The sequence below is a fragment of the Hippocampus bargibanti genome, linkage group LG17, assembly GCF_051943395.1.
Source record: "Hippocampus bargibanti isolate YZ-2025 linkage group LG17, ASM5194339v1, whole genome shotgun sequence".
NCBI classification, from domain to species: domain Eukaryota; kingdom Metazoa; phylum Chordata; class Actinopteri; order Syngnathiformes; family Syngnathidae; genus Hippocampus; species Hippocampus bargibanti.
The window spans coordinates 13,103,435-13,117,946 of NC_142750.1; the positions used below are offsets into that span (position 1 = coordinate 13,103,435).

The 14,512-nt window shown below is 42.1% G+C and overlaps 2 protein-coding genes across 3 annotated transcripts; one reads left to right on the forward strand and one right to left on the reverse strand.

Moving 5' to 3' along the window:
• Positions 1 to 789: 789 nt before the first annotated feature.
• On the forward strand, positions 790 to 6,449 carry LOC148885843 (immunoglobulin superfamily member 6). Its single transcript, XM_089019094.1, has 6 exons — positions 790 to 927; positions 1,016 to 1,342; positions 3,038 to 3,138; positions 3,225 to 3,272; positions 5,515 to 5,628; positions 5,702 to 6,449. Exons 1-6 carry the CDS (start codon positions 873 to 875, stop codon positions 5,753 to 5,755), a joined length of 699 nt encoding a protein of 232 aa, XP_088875220.1. The 5' UTR covers positions 790 to 872; the 3' UTR covers positions 5,756 to 6,449.
• Positions 6,411 to 14,264, reverse strand: mfsd13al (major facilitator superfamily domain containing 13a-like). 2 transcript variants are annotated; one of them, XM_089019092.1, is made up of 8 exons: positions 13,876 to 14,264; positions 11,644 to 11,958; positions 10,999 to 11,415; positions 10,763 to 10,917; positions 10,593 to 10,676; positions 9,184 to 9,384; positions 8,124 to 8,267; positions 6,411 to 7,872 (listed from the first exon to the last, which is right to left on the reverse strand). In XM_089019092.1, the coding sequence occupies exons 1-8, from the start codon at positions 14,041 to 14,043 to the stop codon at positions 7,731 to 7,733; spliced, it is 1,626 nt and encodes a 541-aa protein (XP_088875218.1). In that variant the 5' UTR covers positions 14,044 to 14,264; the 3' UTR covers positions 6,411 to 7,730. The 2 variants fall into 2 exon arrangements, with proteins under 2 accessions (XP_088875218.1, XP_088875219.1); XM_089019093.1 differs by lacking the exon at positions 9,184 to 9,384.
• Positions 14,265 to 14,512: the final 248 nt, after the last annotated feature.

Sequence of the window (14,512 nt, forward strand, 5' to 3'; positions counted from 1 at the left end):
AAATCCATCCATCCACCCGTTTTCCGTACCGTTTTATCCTCATTAGGATCGTGGGGGGTCCTGGAGCATATCCCAGCCATCTTCGGGCACTGGGCGGGGGACACCCTGAATTAGTTGCCAGCCAACCGCAGGGCACAGAGGGACAAACAACCATTCACTCACACTGAGGGACAATTCACAGTGTTCACTTAGCCTACCATTCATGTTTTTTGGAATGTGGGAGGAAACCGGAGGTCCTGAAGAAAACCCATGAGGGCCCGGGGAGAACATGCAAACTCCACACAGGGAGGCAAAGTAATTTCAATGGGGAAAGTTCATTTGCAATATGTTGCCTGCAAATATTGTTTCACATTTGATATTTTGAAATAAAAGATATTGGACAATTAAATGTGGAATCCCTTCTTCTGCCTTCCAAATATGTGTGCATGAATTTTCTCATAACATTTGGGCAGTGCCTTCCAGCATCATCTGTGTAAGCTCTCAGTCGTACAGGAGAGGTCCATCGATGAAAAGGTTTCTTCAGCCGTCATCTGTACTTCTTTGAAGGTGTCGGACGTTTCGCTTCATATCCAAGAAACTTCATCAGCAAACTAAAGTCTTACTAGTAGTTTAGGCCCTATATAAACAACCAGTAAGACTTTAGTTTGCTGACGAAGTTTCTTGGATAAGAAGCGCAACGTCCGACACCTTCAAAGAAGTACAGATGACGGCTGAATAAACCTTTTCTTCCAGCATCGTGTCAGTTATGTTGCAAAGACACACTGGCTAGGAGGAAAGAGGAAGGAACCTAGCGGTGTTGAGTAAGTGGAATTCACCCATTTTCATCGCCTGGTGTACGCTATCATGAGATCATTCACTGTTCGTCCACCGACATGTTGCCATTGTTTTTGGTTTCTCTCATTTTTCTTATCTGGCTGCCACCAAAAGGTAAGAGCTGGAGTTTGACACATACAGCATACATACAAACTTGTCTTTTTTACTGACCATATTTGAAGGTGTCCATATCCTCCATCAGGAATGGCACAACCTAACAGCTGCCTGTTCCAGCCAAGTCCTGTCATTTGGCGCGAACCAGGACAAGACGCCGTCATCCAGTGCAGCATCCGCCCCAACTGCTCCTCTGAAAGAATCCACTATAAGTGGTTCGCTTTTGAGCGCAGATCGCACGGCCGTCTTAACTTGGTCCATAACCACCACAAGTACATCTTATGGGGGTCGACTTTACAAATTATGTTCCTGAACACCAACGACAGTGGGATTTACTTCTGTGCCGCCACGACGTGGGGAGAACCGGCACCTGGTGCTCAGCATGTTGGACTGGGAACGACTCTTGTTGTAAAGGGTAAGGAAATAAAATACATTTAAAAAAGTAGCATTCCTTTAGGGTTGCAAGTAATATATATATATATATATATATATATATATATATATATATATATATATATATATATATATATATATATATATATATATACAGATTTACAAACATATGAACTCCACAGAGTAGCTTATTCACCATTTGATTGGCAACAGTTAACGTGTTTTGTTTAAAATGTCATGTCAGCATTATTTATATACTGTATACAAACTGTAGCATAGAAAAAATAATTTAAAAAACGGTATTATCGTGTTACCGTTACTTATAAATAAAGTCCAAGTCTCTCTTCTCTGTCTCAATGGAGATCACTGCCAGTAAAAAAAGGCGGAGCAACTTTGTCGCTTCAGGAATAGTTTCAATGAGATCCTTCTTGGCCAAAAAGCTGAGAAGCTGTCCAGGAGATTTACATTCATCCCTCACCGTTTGTGAGCTATACAGTCCGGTGTTGCTCTTCCTTTAATTATTATCTCCTGCTTCGATTCAATTTAGAAATGTAATCCACCATTCTATTCATTCAATTTCTCCACTGCGAGACTAATAAAGGCAAATCCAATCCAATCCAATCCATTCTGAAAATAAGGCCAAGCAACACGAGAAAAGGACTGGATGGTTGCACTTAACTTGCTGTTTACTGTAGCTTGCTCTCACTAATTCTATTATTCTACAGCCGAGGAGTCGCAAGAAGATTCTATAATCACCAGCGCCCCCTGTCATGAGGCAGGAGAACTGTGTGCCTCACCTATGCACAGTTTTGATAAAAATAAAATAAAATAAACACTGTAGTACAGTGCTTATAATGTACAGTGACTGTACAGTATATGCACCAGCTAAACTGTAGACATTTAGTTCATATACTCAAAGCTTTTAAACACTAAGAGCAATATGCAGAGGGACAGCAATGCTGTCTCACTGCAGAGCAAGCCAACACAGTTAGCATAGTGGTTGCGCAATCCGTGGTGAGGCTCAGCCGGCTGCTGCCTCACCGCTCGTCTCCACGTAGTATTTGAATGGTAAATGTGAAAATTCAGCAATTTTGAAAAAAAATCCAAAAATGGTGAAGTTAAATGGAAAAGAACGTTAAAGTACAAATCATTAAGTAAATATAACTGTTGAATTTATTTTGTCATTTGATATTATCCATGGCAAAATATATATCCATTATGACAGGTGAGGCTGTCTCCCCTGACTGCATGTCACTGATATATATATATATATATATATATATATATATATATATATATACACATATATATACACATATATATATATATATATATATATGTATATATATATATATATATATACATATATATACATATATATACACACATATACATATATATATATATACATACACACACACACACACACACACACACGTATCTGTAGTGTGAGGTTTGATATGTATCTCAATACTGTATTTGATTCAACAACTATACCTCTTAATGCTGATTGATTTGATTTTGTTAATTTTCACTACATTCACATGTATCAAATCCAAACCAATTTTCTAGATGAAATCGATTTTCGTGACACTTGTAAGATGTGGACATTTGTTATGTTAAAATGCGGATCTATTAAGTATCACACACCAGCTTGCCCAAAGTTGGGTTTCCCCCATATGCAGAAGTGATCAAACAAGTTTCCTTTTACTTGCAGAAAAGACAAAACTCATGGTGGGTCATGTTCTGCTGTGGTTAACATTTGTTGTCTTGGTCCTCTACAATGCGGCAACTGTAACGCTTATCATTCAAAAGAAGGTAACTTATACTCCAGAGCAGGTCGGTTTTGACGTCCTGACAGAACAAATCCGTCATGTAACGTCATGTGTCTGTGCGTATTTCAGTATGGCCTTAACATCTGCAACTGTCGACAAATCTCCAAAAGTGACAAGGTCAGTTCCTTTCTATTTTCATGAATTTGTAAGTTGAATAATTGAGAGTAAAGGTCTCCAGGATAAAAAAAAAAAAAAACAGAACAGGAAGCGTGGTTGCATGACACCAACATCACTTATTTTCTGTCACGGTTTGCGAGGTGGTGATGGGGGGTGCGGATCCCAAAAAGCAGGCAGGAGGGAGCAGGAGGTTGTTTGACAAATTGTATTAAAATAAAGGTCAGCGGGAACAAAATGTAAAACATCAACATAATCTGAACTGAAAAAATACAAAGTATCAAAAGAAAACCAAGTGTAAAAGTCCGCCAAGGTTCAACAAACACATGCACAGCACACAATGCATGCAATTGCAGACAAAGCATGCAACAAACAATGAACCGACACCGGATGGTCGTGCCGGGAGTCCTTTTAAGTGTCACTGATTAAAACGACCAGCACCTGCGAGGCTGCAGGCAGGGCTGACGTCGCTACCCGTTGGTCACAATCCGAACGTGGAAGTCCGCCACTGATCGGGACGACCAGCACCTTTGTAGGTGCAGGCGGGGGCGACAGCGCCACCCCTTGGTCGCCAACCAGATCATGACATTTTCACGAAGGCAACATTTTCACAAAGTTCACAGAGGACGTGATAATGGACAGAACGGGATGGTCCTTAGTAAATGTGCAGAGGGGGCATGGGGGTGAACAAAACATGACAGGCCGTGATTGCTCGGCAGATTGTTTTCTTCAAAAGCTAAAACATGTTTCATCCACCTACAAATTATTGTTTGTGGTTTTAAAATTCTCAAAAATGCCCATTCATCATGGAATGCAACAATAAAACACTAGCGCTAACAGTACAGTGAGACCTCAACTTACGAACTTAATTGGTTCCCAGACAGAGTGTGTAAGGCGAAATGTGTGTATCTAAAAAAAAAATCCCATAGGAAACCATTAAAATGGGAATAATCCGTTCCCGGGTTTCCATAAAATATACTTTTCAACTAAATAAGTCTTAAAACTACACACAACATACCTTATTCTATGTATAATAAATGTGCTATTGTATTGTAATGAAAGAAATATACTGCATTGTATCATAAAGTCACTTTATTTACATTTGTGATGGTCATTTATTGCTTGATGGAATGGCGTTGGAGGTCAAAGGTCAAAGGGAATTGCTGTTTGGAAAGAGAGGCGCATTACATGAGGACTGTGTTTAAAGAAATAAACTGTGCTGTAAAATAAAGTTTTATTTGCCTATTTGATGGTCGTTGATGGCTTATGGAAGGAGAGTCACCTTCCATAAGGACTGTTGGTAACTTAACCTCTGGTGCTGTTCGGTAGTGTGCTTCCGGCGAAGATCACTCCGCCAGCCGTGGTGGGTGTGTATTATGAAAATAGTGCTTATTATAAGGTTTAATTTTCATAAATTTGACGTTTGTAAGACAAAAAGTTTGTAAGATAAGGTGTTTGTAAAGTGAGGTCTCACTGTACTAGGCAAGCGCTGTTACACATTTCAAAGAGGCAGATTCCTTGGGCAATCGGGATAGAGTGGGCAGGCAATTACAAATCAGAAAGTGTTTATCAACTTAATGTTGAGCACAAATATTGAAAATTCTGCAAGGCCTCTGAATCCTCGGCTGCACAAGTTTCCTTGCTTGTGATGTTCTTGCTCTACCCGTTCACCCAGTTTTGGACATTCCAACAGTTTCAGGAAAATTCCGGAAGCCCAAGCAAACGCGTCAATAAGATGCTGCAGGGTTGTACTATGATATGGTATGCTATGCTAATGATCGTCACACCTGTCTCCAATTTTCCTCGTGCATTTTGGTTTCTCATATGTCTAATTCCAAGACATAATATTTTTTAAAGATTATTATATGAACATACTTTGGCTTTTTATTTTGCTTATTGCAACTGCCCCATTATCGGGCATGTATGACAATAATTGGCTTTAATTGTTCTTGCTGTAGTTGAAAAGATGGAATCGTGAATTTGTTGACTGCGTTATCAGAGATTTATGAATGAATCAAGCCGTTTAGTTGAAAGAGCAAATCTCAAACACGGACTCCAAAATCGGAACCAGTCCCAGAATGGGAGCTCTCTTCAACTCTGCTGGTGCCCCCGAGAGCCCCTCTCCAGCCTCTTTTAGATGTTTCATTTGAATCAAGTGTGTTAGAAGACAGCTAACAAAAAGGCTGGAGATGGTTTCTTCTGTGTACATGTGACATGCATTGATTTCTTTTGATTGTGAAAGTAGAAAAATAGAAACAAAACCCGGATATTCCACGACGTGCTGCAAGAGATGCACCACAGACGGGACGTGAAGAGAAGCAAACAGACATCGAAAAGAACCCCGTCGCCGCCGGTTGAGGTAGGTACACTTTCTTGGTTCAAGCAAGCACGTTGTGCTCATTAATCAATTGAAATTTTCGTCTGTTTTGCAGGTGACGGCAACTGAGTTAAATGATGCACCTGATGACATTTATCAAAATGTGTAAGAAGGCAGCACATGTACAATATTTTTTTTAAATCCATCTGTTGCTGTGCTGATGACAATTTTGTGTTTGGGGGCCTTTTACTGAGCGAGTTGCTTGTTCTGTAGCCACAAAGGGACATAAGTCTTCTTGTGCCGGTCCCAAGCCCGGATAAATACAGAGGGTTGTGTCAGGAAGGGCATCCGACGTAAAAGCTGGGACAAAACAAACATGCGTATCATACCTCTGAAGATGGAGGTTACTGATTCGCTGTGGCGACCCCTTGAAGGGAAAAGCCGAAAGGAAAAGAAGAAGATCTGTATTGGACTGGCAACAAAAATAAGACTGAACGATCCATTTCTGACACTTTCCAATGTCACTGTCAAACAAAAAATCCGGTAGTTCTTCAATCGCTCAAGCACTTGCAAAACATTGGAACCAGTCCGTCAACCATAAAACCTCAAAGGAAGTCTTGTGTTTATATTTGATAATTGCTGAAGACAAAAGTTACATTTTCACTTCTCCCCGTAATAGTTCCCCGGAGACTGAGACAAAACATTTGATGTTGAACCTGAAGCCAATGTTTCAATCGCATATTCTGATTCTTCATTTGAAAACTATATATATACACTTGTAGACTTTATTGTACATAGAGTTGGGAGAAATGCAAGCAAAGATGTGAAGAGTAACCTATTTTTTAATAAAAGACTAAACTCAACTTGTGCTCTGGTCATTTATACATATCAAAGAAGGCACATTAACATGACATCTCCAGTATGGAACTGCAATGGACTAAGTGTACAAGGCACACCTGAAAACCCTTATTATGCACAACCGTGGTAAATAAAATAAGAAAAAAAAACATTTGCTTATAGTTCGTATAAAAACGGAATCATTTCATTCATCGGAATACAGTAGTTGTTTCGTTGCATTTTTCTGAGATGTACACGTCAATGGATATGATTAATCATCTTATGGAAACACGTATGCACGGACAAGGTAGCTAATGAAGAAGTCATGAAATCTCAGGGTTTCAGATTCGGGATAACGTTGCAGATAGCAGCATCATAATAGTCCAGTCTGTCCGTCTATTTACCATGAACCAGGAAGTTGCAAAATAACAAAACAACAACAAAGTTTCCTTGTGTGTGCGTTTTTTTTGTTTCTATTCCGAGTCCGGCCTCTGGTTAACTATGGTTAACTTCTCTTGCCATTCTTATGACAGTCCGAAATATTAAAATCTGATCTACAACGCTGCCTGCGCAGTCAAAGGCTTGAAGACACAGGTGTCAAAGTCAAGGCCCGGGGACCAAATCTGCCCCGCTACATCATTTGATTCAGCCTGGGACAGCAAATCAAGCATGTTAAGTGTCACGAAGCTTGCCAAAATTTCAAATTGTCCCATGTAAACCATAATAACAGGCGTTCTTTTTTACTTCAAATTTGAAAATTAGTTATTTCATTTAAAGTGCACAACAAATGAATGAATATGTGGAGGGGATGAAACATTCTAATGGCTTCCCCAAATTCATGCGAGAGGAAAATGCAACTACAATGTGGGCCGCGGCCAAAAATGAGTTCGACACCCCTGCTTTAAAATGAGCCTGGAATGAATGGATTTCATTTAACTTATGTCCTGTTTTGAACAACTTGGAAGTCAGCGAACATCAAAGGAGTGAATTGTGTGTCAACTGCATAATGCACGACAAGGGCTTGGACTGGAAATACAGTCATTGGGCTCATTAATCAGCTAACTGGTTCAACTGTCACAAAAGTCAACACACATTCCCTTTTATTTTATTTTTTTCTCAAACATTACATCTAACTCAAATGTTTGATAACTATCGTTTTTATGAGTCGGGCATCTTTACAAGATAAATGACAGGTTTCCCATCATTATAACCCTGGACGATCTTGAAGATACACTCATTGACAATAACTGTTGAACACCCACTCACTGCGATTATTTGGCCAAATTGAGGACGGTCAGCATTTTTTTCTAGCTGTCGTTGTACTTGCTGTCCACGGTGTGACTGTTCCGAATGGAGAAGGGCCTCCAAGCCAGAACCTGAACAGCAGCCACGCACATCGGCACCACACACACCAAGTAAAACATGACGCCGTGAAGGCTCTCCAAGGCTCTGCAAAGGAGACAGGCTTCAATATGTGGCTAGTTATAAACATTTGTAGCGTATGTTCTGCGTATCATCAATGAATGACCTATTTTAAAACACATTAAACATGGCAAAACCTCCAGAAAGCCAACATAGCACATGCATCATTAAATATGCGATAAGCATAATAACTCCAGGGAGAATCGCAATCAACAGAAGCACTCTTATTAGCTTCAAGTATTTGTTTAAACCTTGGAGGGGCAGGACGTTTTATTTACCTTGGATTAGCGTCCCGTCCAGCATCTTTCAGTTGCTCATAGCCAAACTGGTTAAGAATGTTAATCACTAACATTGGGGCAAGAGACTGAGCAGGCTTGGTGAACAGGGCGTTGGTCCCAAACACCATGGATGAGACAGGGGAGCTGCAAACATATCATAGCAATTGTCATTTGGAAAAACTGTATAACCTATTAGTCTCCTTATGTTAGCACTGTGTCAAAATCAAGGCCGAGGGGGCCAATCTGGCCCGTCACCTCATTTTATTCGGCCTGCGAAAGCAAATCAAGCATGTGAAATTTCATGACGCTTGCTAAAGTCCAAACGAAAATTTCAAATTGTCCCATGTAGACCACAATAACAGTAATTCTTTTTTACTTCAAATTTGAAAACTAGTTACAGTGATACCTCGGTTTACGAACATTAAATTTGCGAGAATATAATCTTGGCATACGAACTAGTTTTCGGCAAACAAACCAAACCACACGGAGCGCTACGGTGGCTGGTGGACTAGTTTTCGTCGGAAGAACACCAAACCACACGGCCGAACAGCGCCACGGTGGCTGGCGGACTCGTTTTCCACACCCCCTTTGAGTGCAGATGTGGTTTGTGATAGAGTGGAGTACTTTTGCTATTATGGGACAGGAAAAGACCCCACCACAGGCTAGTGTTAAGCCTAAGAAGACATGAAAGAAAATTATGACAGAGCAGAAGGAGATCACGGTGGCTGGCGGACTTATTTTCATCACTCCGTGGTTTGTTATCGAGTGGAGTATTTTTGCTATTATGGGACCAAAAAAGACCTCATCACAGGCTAATGTTAAGCCGAACAGATACAAAAGAAAATTGCGGTCGGGCAGAAGAAAGAGATAATTGAAAAACACGAACGAGGTGTGCGTTTCTGTGACTTAGCTGTCCCAGTACCATTACGCTAAGTCGACCATTGCTACTGTCCATTGACAACTACCATCACAAAGGTAAATAAAACGACTTTTCTTATACAGTACAGTTTATTTCTTTAATTACAATACAATAGCAGATTTATTATACATAAAATATTACCATTTTGTGTTTGGGAGCCTTTTACTGAGCGAGTTGCTTGTTCTGTAGCCACAAAGGGACATAAGTCTTCTTGTGCCGGTCCCAAGCTCAGAAAATACAGAGGGTTGTGTCAGGAAGGGCATCCGACGTAAAAGCTTGGCCAAAACAAACATGCGGATCAAACCTCTAAAGATGGAGGACACTGATTTGCTGTGGCGACCCCTCGAAGGGAAAAGCCGAAAGGAAAGAAGATTATACATAAAATAAGGTATATTTTGTGTATCGATGAGAAGGTTTCTTCAGCCGTCATCTGTACAAAAGTGAAGGTTTCAGACGTTTCGCCTCCTATCCAAGAGGCTTCGTCAGCGAACTAAAGTCTGCCTGGTTGTATCGGCCCCATTTATATATCCCTAATGTCCAGACATGGTGGCGCCGGACACAGCTATGATAGGTCCCTACTCTCAGGTTGGAGGGGGCAGGGGACCCCTCCCTGTGGCCCCACTGATTGTTCCTACATTCCTGACTAACGATTGGCCTATTACCCCCACTCCCACCGGTAGCTGTGTCCGGCGCCACCATGTCTGGACATTAGGGATATATAAATGGGGCCGATACGACCAGGCAGACTTTAGTTCGCTGACGAAGCCTCTTGGATAGGAGGTGAAACGTCCGAAACCTTCACTTTTGTACAGATGACGGCTGAAGAAACCTTCTCATCGATGGACCACTCCTGTACGACTGAGAGCTTACACAGACGTATATTTTGTGTAGTTTTAAGGCTTATTCAGTAGAAATGTGTGTTTTATGGCAATCCTGGGAACGGATTATTCTCATTTTTAATGGTTTCTTATGGGAAATAAATGTTTGGCAGACGAACCTTTCGCCTTACACACACTGGGAACCAAGTAAGTTCGTAAGCTGAGGTATCACTGTATTCATCCATTTCTTGAGCGCTCGATATGTAATATGTGAAGGGGATGACACATTCTAATGCTTTTTAAAAGTGCACCACTGTAAGTGTAAGGACAAGCACATTACAAGAACGATGAAATGAAGTTTCACTAAAGACAACATATTCCGTTTATATTGTAACTTTGCAAATCATTAACATTTGGATGGCTTAAGGCCAATAGAGATGGACTCAAACCCTATAAACCTGCGAGTTGCAACACGACAGTGGCACCAAAAAAATGGGTTCAAACAATTTCATCTGGATTGAGTTTATCTGGGATTTATTTTCTTCCGTCTTTGTTCACCAATCTTATCTGTATCGTGATACGCAAAATAATCACTCTTCCACTGTAACCACATTGATTGGTGGTGTGCCATGGGATGTTTTTTTTTTCCTTGCCAAAATCTTTGCTTTTCAAGAAATCAGAACGATCTGGCTATTGACCTGCGTACCAGACGTATAGCAGCCCCTTGTTTACCTGCGCTTGTATTTCTGCATGTCGGTGTCGATGATATCTGCGAGAGGCAAGCCGAACAGACTGAACGTCGCTTGCACCATGACCCTGTTAAGAAGATGACAATGTATTAGCAAGCTGGCAAACATTTTTATTGATTGAAAAAAGGTTTGAAAACTACTCGACTTTCTTACATGCTCAGGGTGAGGAATAATGCCAGAATTCGATAATTCTGAGCGCCAAGCACAAGCATAAAAGCCCCCATTAAGACCTCCAGGTAGAAACTGTACAGGATGATTCTGTAGTAGCCAAGGCTGTGAAGAAGTCTGTCACAGCTCAACACCAACAACTGGGGTGGACAAAAAACATCTTAAATTTAAAATCATATTCATATTTAAGAAAAAAAAAGCATGAGCGCTTAAGTACCAACCTGAGGACAAATGAATCCTGCTCCGTACATGACACTTCTGGCCATTGTTGAAAGCACATCAGGAGGAATCAAGTGTTCGGTAAATATCAGAGTAAAATTACTGAGGAAAGCCAGCATGAAGACCTGGAAAAAGTTCATGAAGACAAAGAGCCGGAAGTCTCTGTTGATGAGGATTTGCCACATCAGTGTTTTCGCTGAGGGGGCCGAACACGTCGAACCGTGTGAGGTGGGATCGACAAAATCGTCGGACGTTCTGTCGTCAAATTGACTCTGGCTGTTGAAGCCTGTGTAGAGCATGCAGACGCAACTTATGATGGCGACGATCACGGCGAAAACTTGAAAGGCTGGGAAATCCTCCATGTTTTGGGACAGCATACCGCAAAATAGCACGCTTGATGAACCCAGTAGCGACGCCACCTGGGAAAATCGTAAAAAAACATTGTCGGTTCTCGGTTTCAAGGAATACCTTGTTCAATATGCCAATTTACAAAGGAATAAGCTTTGTATTTCCGACATTGTGGCACAAGGTGTTTCTAATTGTTTATCCTTCATCTTAAGCTATAATTGGCCCAAAAATCACGATATCATAATATGTACTCTCCTCAAAAAAGATATCCTGAAAATATATCTCTCCACTGACCGTACCTGATTGTACTTGATGAGTCTCAGTCGGTTCTGATGGCGACTGGAAATCTCAGCGAACAGGGCGCACTGAGCTAGCAGCACAAAAGTGAGCAAGCCATCAAAGGTGCACAATGCAACCATCAAGTGGACGGCACATAGCCAGTCGCCGGCGGTGTATGCTCTCCACGGGAACCAGGCGACGAGGAAGGCCAACGAGTAGAGGGGAGCGCCGTACAGAATGGCGAGGCGACGCTGAGAGCAGCATGCCACCTTGGAATTGTCTTGCAGGTATCCGAAGAGGGGATCGTTGATGGCGTTCCATAGCATGTAAACCACCTGTGGAAAGGCACGTGTTTATATGTATATACTTTCGAATAAAGAGAATCAAACTCTTTATTGGCGAGCCAGCCAGGAGGTCTCTTCCTCAGCCCAAACAACTCTCCAAATGTAAAGGACCAGATTTCATAGCCGCCCGTGAACCCGGCATCTTCACAGCAAGACCCCTCAAGCCGAGCTCCCGATGGGCCGCCACCACCCGTGGGCGCCCCGCCCCCACTGTGAAATCTGCCGCACCCTGATGGCCAACAACCCGTCCAATTCGCCTGGCGACTCTACAACTAGCTGATTGGCCTGATGATTTACCAATCGAGGCATGGAAGTGTCTTGGAGAGGTGGCGGTGGTGTTCTTGACTGGGTTATTCAACAAGATCTTAGATGGTGAACAGATGCCTGAAGAATGGAGATGAAGTGTACTTGTGCCCATTTTTAAGAACAAAGGAGATGTGCAGAGTTGTACTAACTACAGAGGAATAAAGTTGATGAGCCATACAATGAAACTCTGGTAAAGAGTAGTTGAAGCTAGACTAAGAGCAGAAGTGAACATTTGTGAGCAGCAGTATGGCTTCATGCCAAAAAAAAAAAGAGTACGACAGATGCAGTGTTTGCTTTAAGAATGCTGATAGAGAAGTACAGAGAAGGTCAGAAGGAATTACATTGTGTCTATGTAGATCTGGAGAAAGCGTACGACAGGGTGCCCAGAGAAGAGCTGTGGTATTGCATGAGGAAGTCTGGAGTGACAGAAAAGTATGTCAGAGTGGTGCAAGCCATGTATCATGACTGTAAGACAGTTGTCAGGTGTGCTGTCGGTGTGACGGAGGAATTCAAGGTGCAGGTGGGGCTCCACCAGGGGTCAGCTCTAAGCCCCTTCTTATTTGCTATGTTGATGGACAGGCTGACAGACGATGTTAGACAAGAATCTCCTTGGACCATGATTTTTGCAGATGACATTGTGATCTGTAGCGAGAACGAGGAACAGGTGGCAGAGAAACTAGAGATGTGGAGATATGCCCTGGAAAGGAGAGGAATGAAGATCAGTCGCAGCAAGACGGAATACATGTGTGTGAATGAGAGGGATCCATTTGCAAGAGTGATGCTGAAGGGAGAAGAAATAAAGAGGGTGGAGTACTTGGGGTCAACTGTCCAGAGCAATGGAGTGTGGAAAAGAGGTGAAGAAGCGTGTCCAGGCAGGCTGGAGTGGCTGGAGAAAAATGTCAGATGTGATGTGTGATAGAAGGGTTTCAGATAGGATGAAAGGAAAAGTGTATAAAACAGTGGTGAGACCAGCCATGATGTTTGGACTGGAGACCGTGCCACTGAAGAAAAGACAGGAAGCAGAGATGGAGGTAGCAGAGCTGAAGATGTCGAGGTTTTCTTTGGGAGTGACCAGGATGGATAGGATCAGGAATGAGTACATTAGAGGCACAACTCATATTAGAGGCTTTGGAGAGAAAGTCAGAGAGGCCAGACTGAGATGGTTTGGACATGTCTAGAGGAGAGAGAACGACTATATCGAGAGAAGGATGCTGAATCTTGAACTGCCAGGCAGGAGACAGAGAAGAAGACCGAAGAGGAGGTTCATGGATGTGGTCAAAGAGGACATGAAGGTGGCTGGTGTGAGAGAAGAGGATGCACAAAACCGGGTTAGATTGAGGACATTGATTCGCTGTGGCGACCCCTGAAGGGAAAAGCCGAAAGGAAAAGAAGAAGACAAAATGCAATCTAAATATTCATCAATAAACCACTGTGACACTGCATCTCTATCAAAGATTAACTCGCCATTGCCATTCTTGTTAAACAAACACTATACAGTACTTAACAAGTGCTTATAATAATAAATGCACTACAACCGCAATGATCAACATATTGACACAAGGCGTGTATGTGTATTGGTATTAATGCACTTGTGACACTCACTTGGGCTTGGTGAAAAGACCCCTCGGCTATTTGGTACTTGTTGAGGAAGAGCTTCACGTAATAGAAGTTGAATATGTTGTTGATCATGGCAGATCCCAACGTGGTCATGGCATAAGCCAGAGCCGCTGGGTTGACCCCCAAGTTGAACGCATCTCGTAGCAGCTTCATAACGCCTCGCGGACCTTTCACCTGCACGCCCACGACGGCCCAGGTCACACGCTCCAGTCCAAACTGTCATTTATCGGTCCGGCTCACCTTTAAGTCCGCATTGTTCAGTTATTAGCGATACAAAGTACGGAAATGAAAGTAAAAGGCTGCCGTGCCTACGTGACTGTTTGTTTCAAGTGGATCCTGTGTCCGAACTTAGAGCTCGTGAAGAACCAATATTAGAGCGAGGACTGCACATTATGTTTAGTAGGCGGTACTTAAATTTGGCCTGCGTGTTTATTGGACAAAACCCGTCACATGTTTTATTCGAATGGTCCTCATGAAAACAAGAAAACGGAAGGCACAGACAACGTTTTATTTTAAAACATGCACAATTTATATAGTTAACTCACCAGTTTTGACTAAAATTTGTATTTTTTTTGGAGGGGGTCTTGTTTTCTTGCGGCTGGCAAATTGAACAAGAGAAAAA

Bases quoted from the DNA above. Each gene is read 5' to 3' on its own strand.
- LOC148885843 (XM_089019094.1), top strand. From the start codon at position 873: ATGTTGCCATTGTTTTTGGTTTCTCTCATTTTTCTTATCTGGCTGCCA. The intron at 1,343-3,037 runs GTAAGGAAATAA...TTTTACTTGCAG, and splicing joins AACGACTCTTGTTGTAAAGG to AAAAGACAAAACTCATGGTG. The intron at 3,139-3,224 runs GTAACTTATACT...TGCGTATTTCAG, and splicing joins CGCTTATCATTCAAAAGAAG to TATGGCCTTAACATCTGCAA.
- mfsd13al (XM_089019092.1), bottom strand. From the start codon at position 14,043: ATGAAGCTGCTACGAGATGCGTTCAACTTGGGGGTCAACCCAGCGGCT. The intron at 11,959-13,875 runs GTGAGTGTCACA...GCCTTTCCACAG, and splicing joins GGTCTTTTCACCAAGCCCAA to GTGGTTTACATGCTATGGAA. The intron at 10,918-10,998 runs GTTGGTACTTAA...TGTCCACCCCAG, and splicing joins CAGGATTCATTTGTCCTCAG to TTGTTGGTGTTGAGCTGTGA.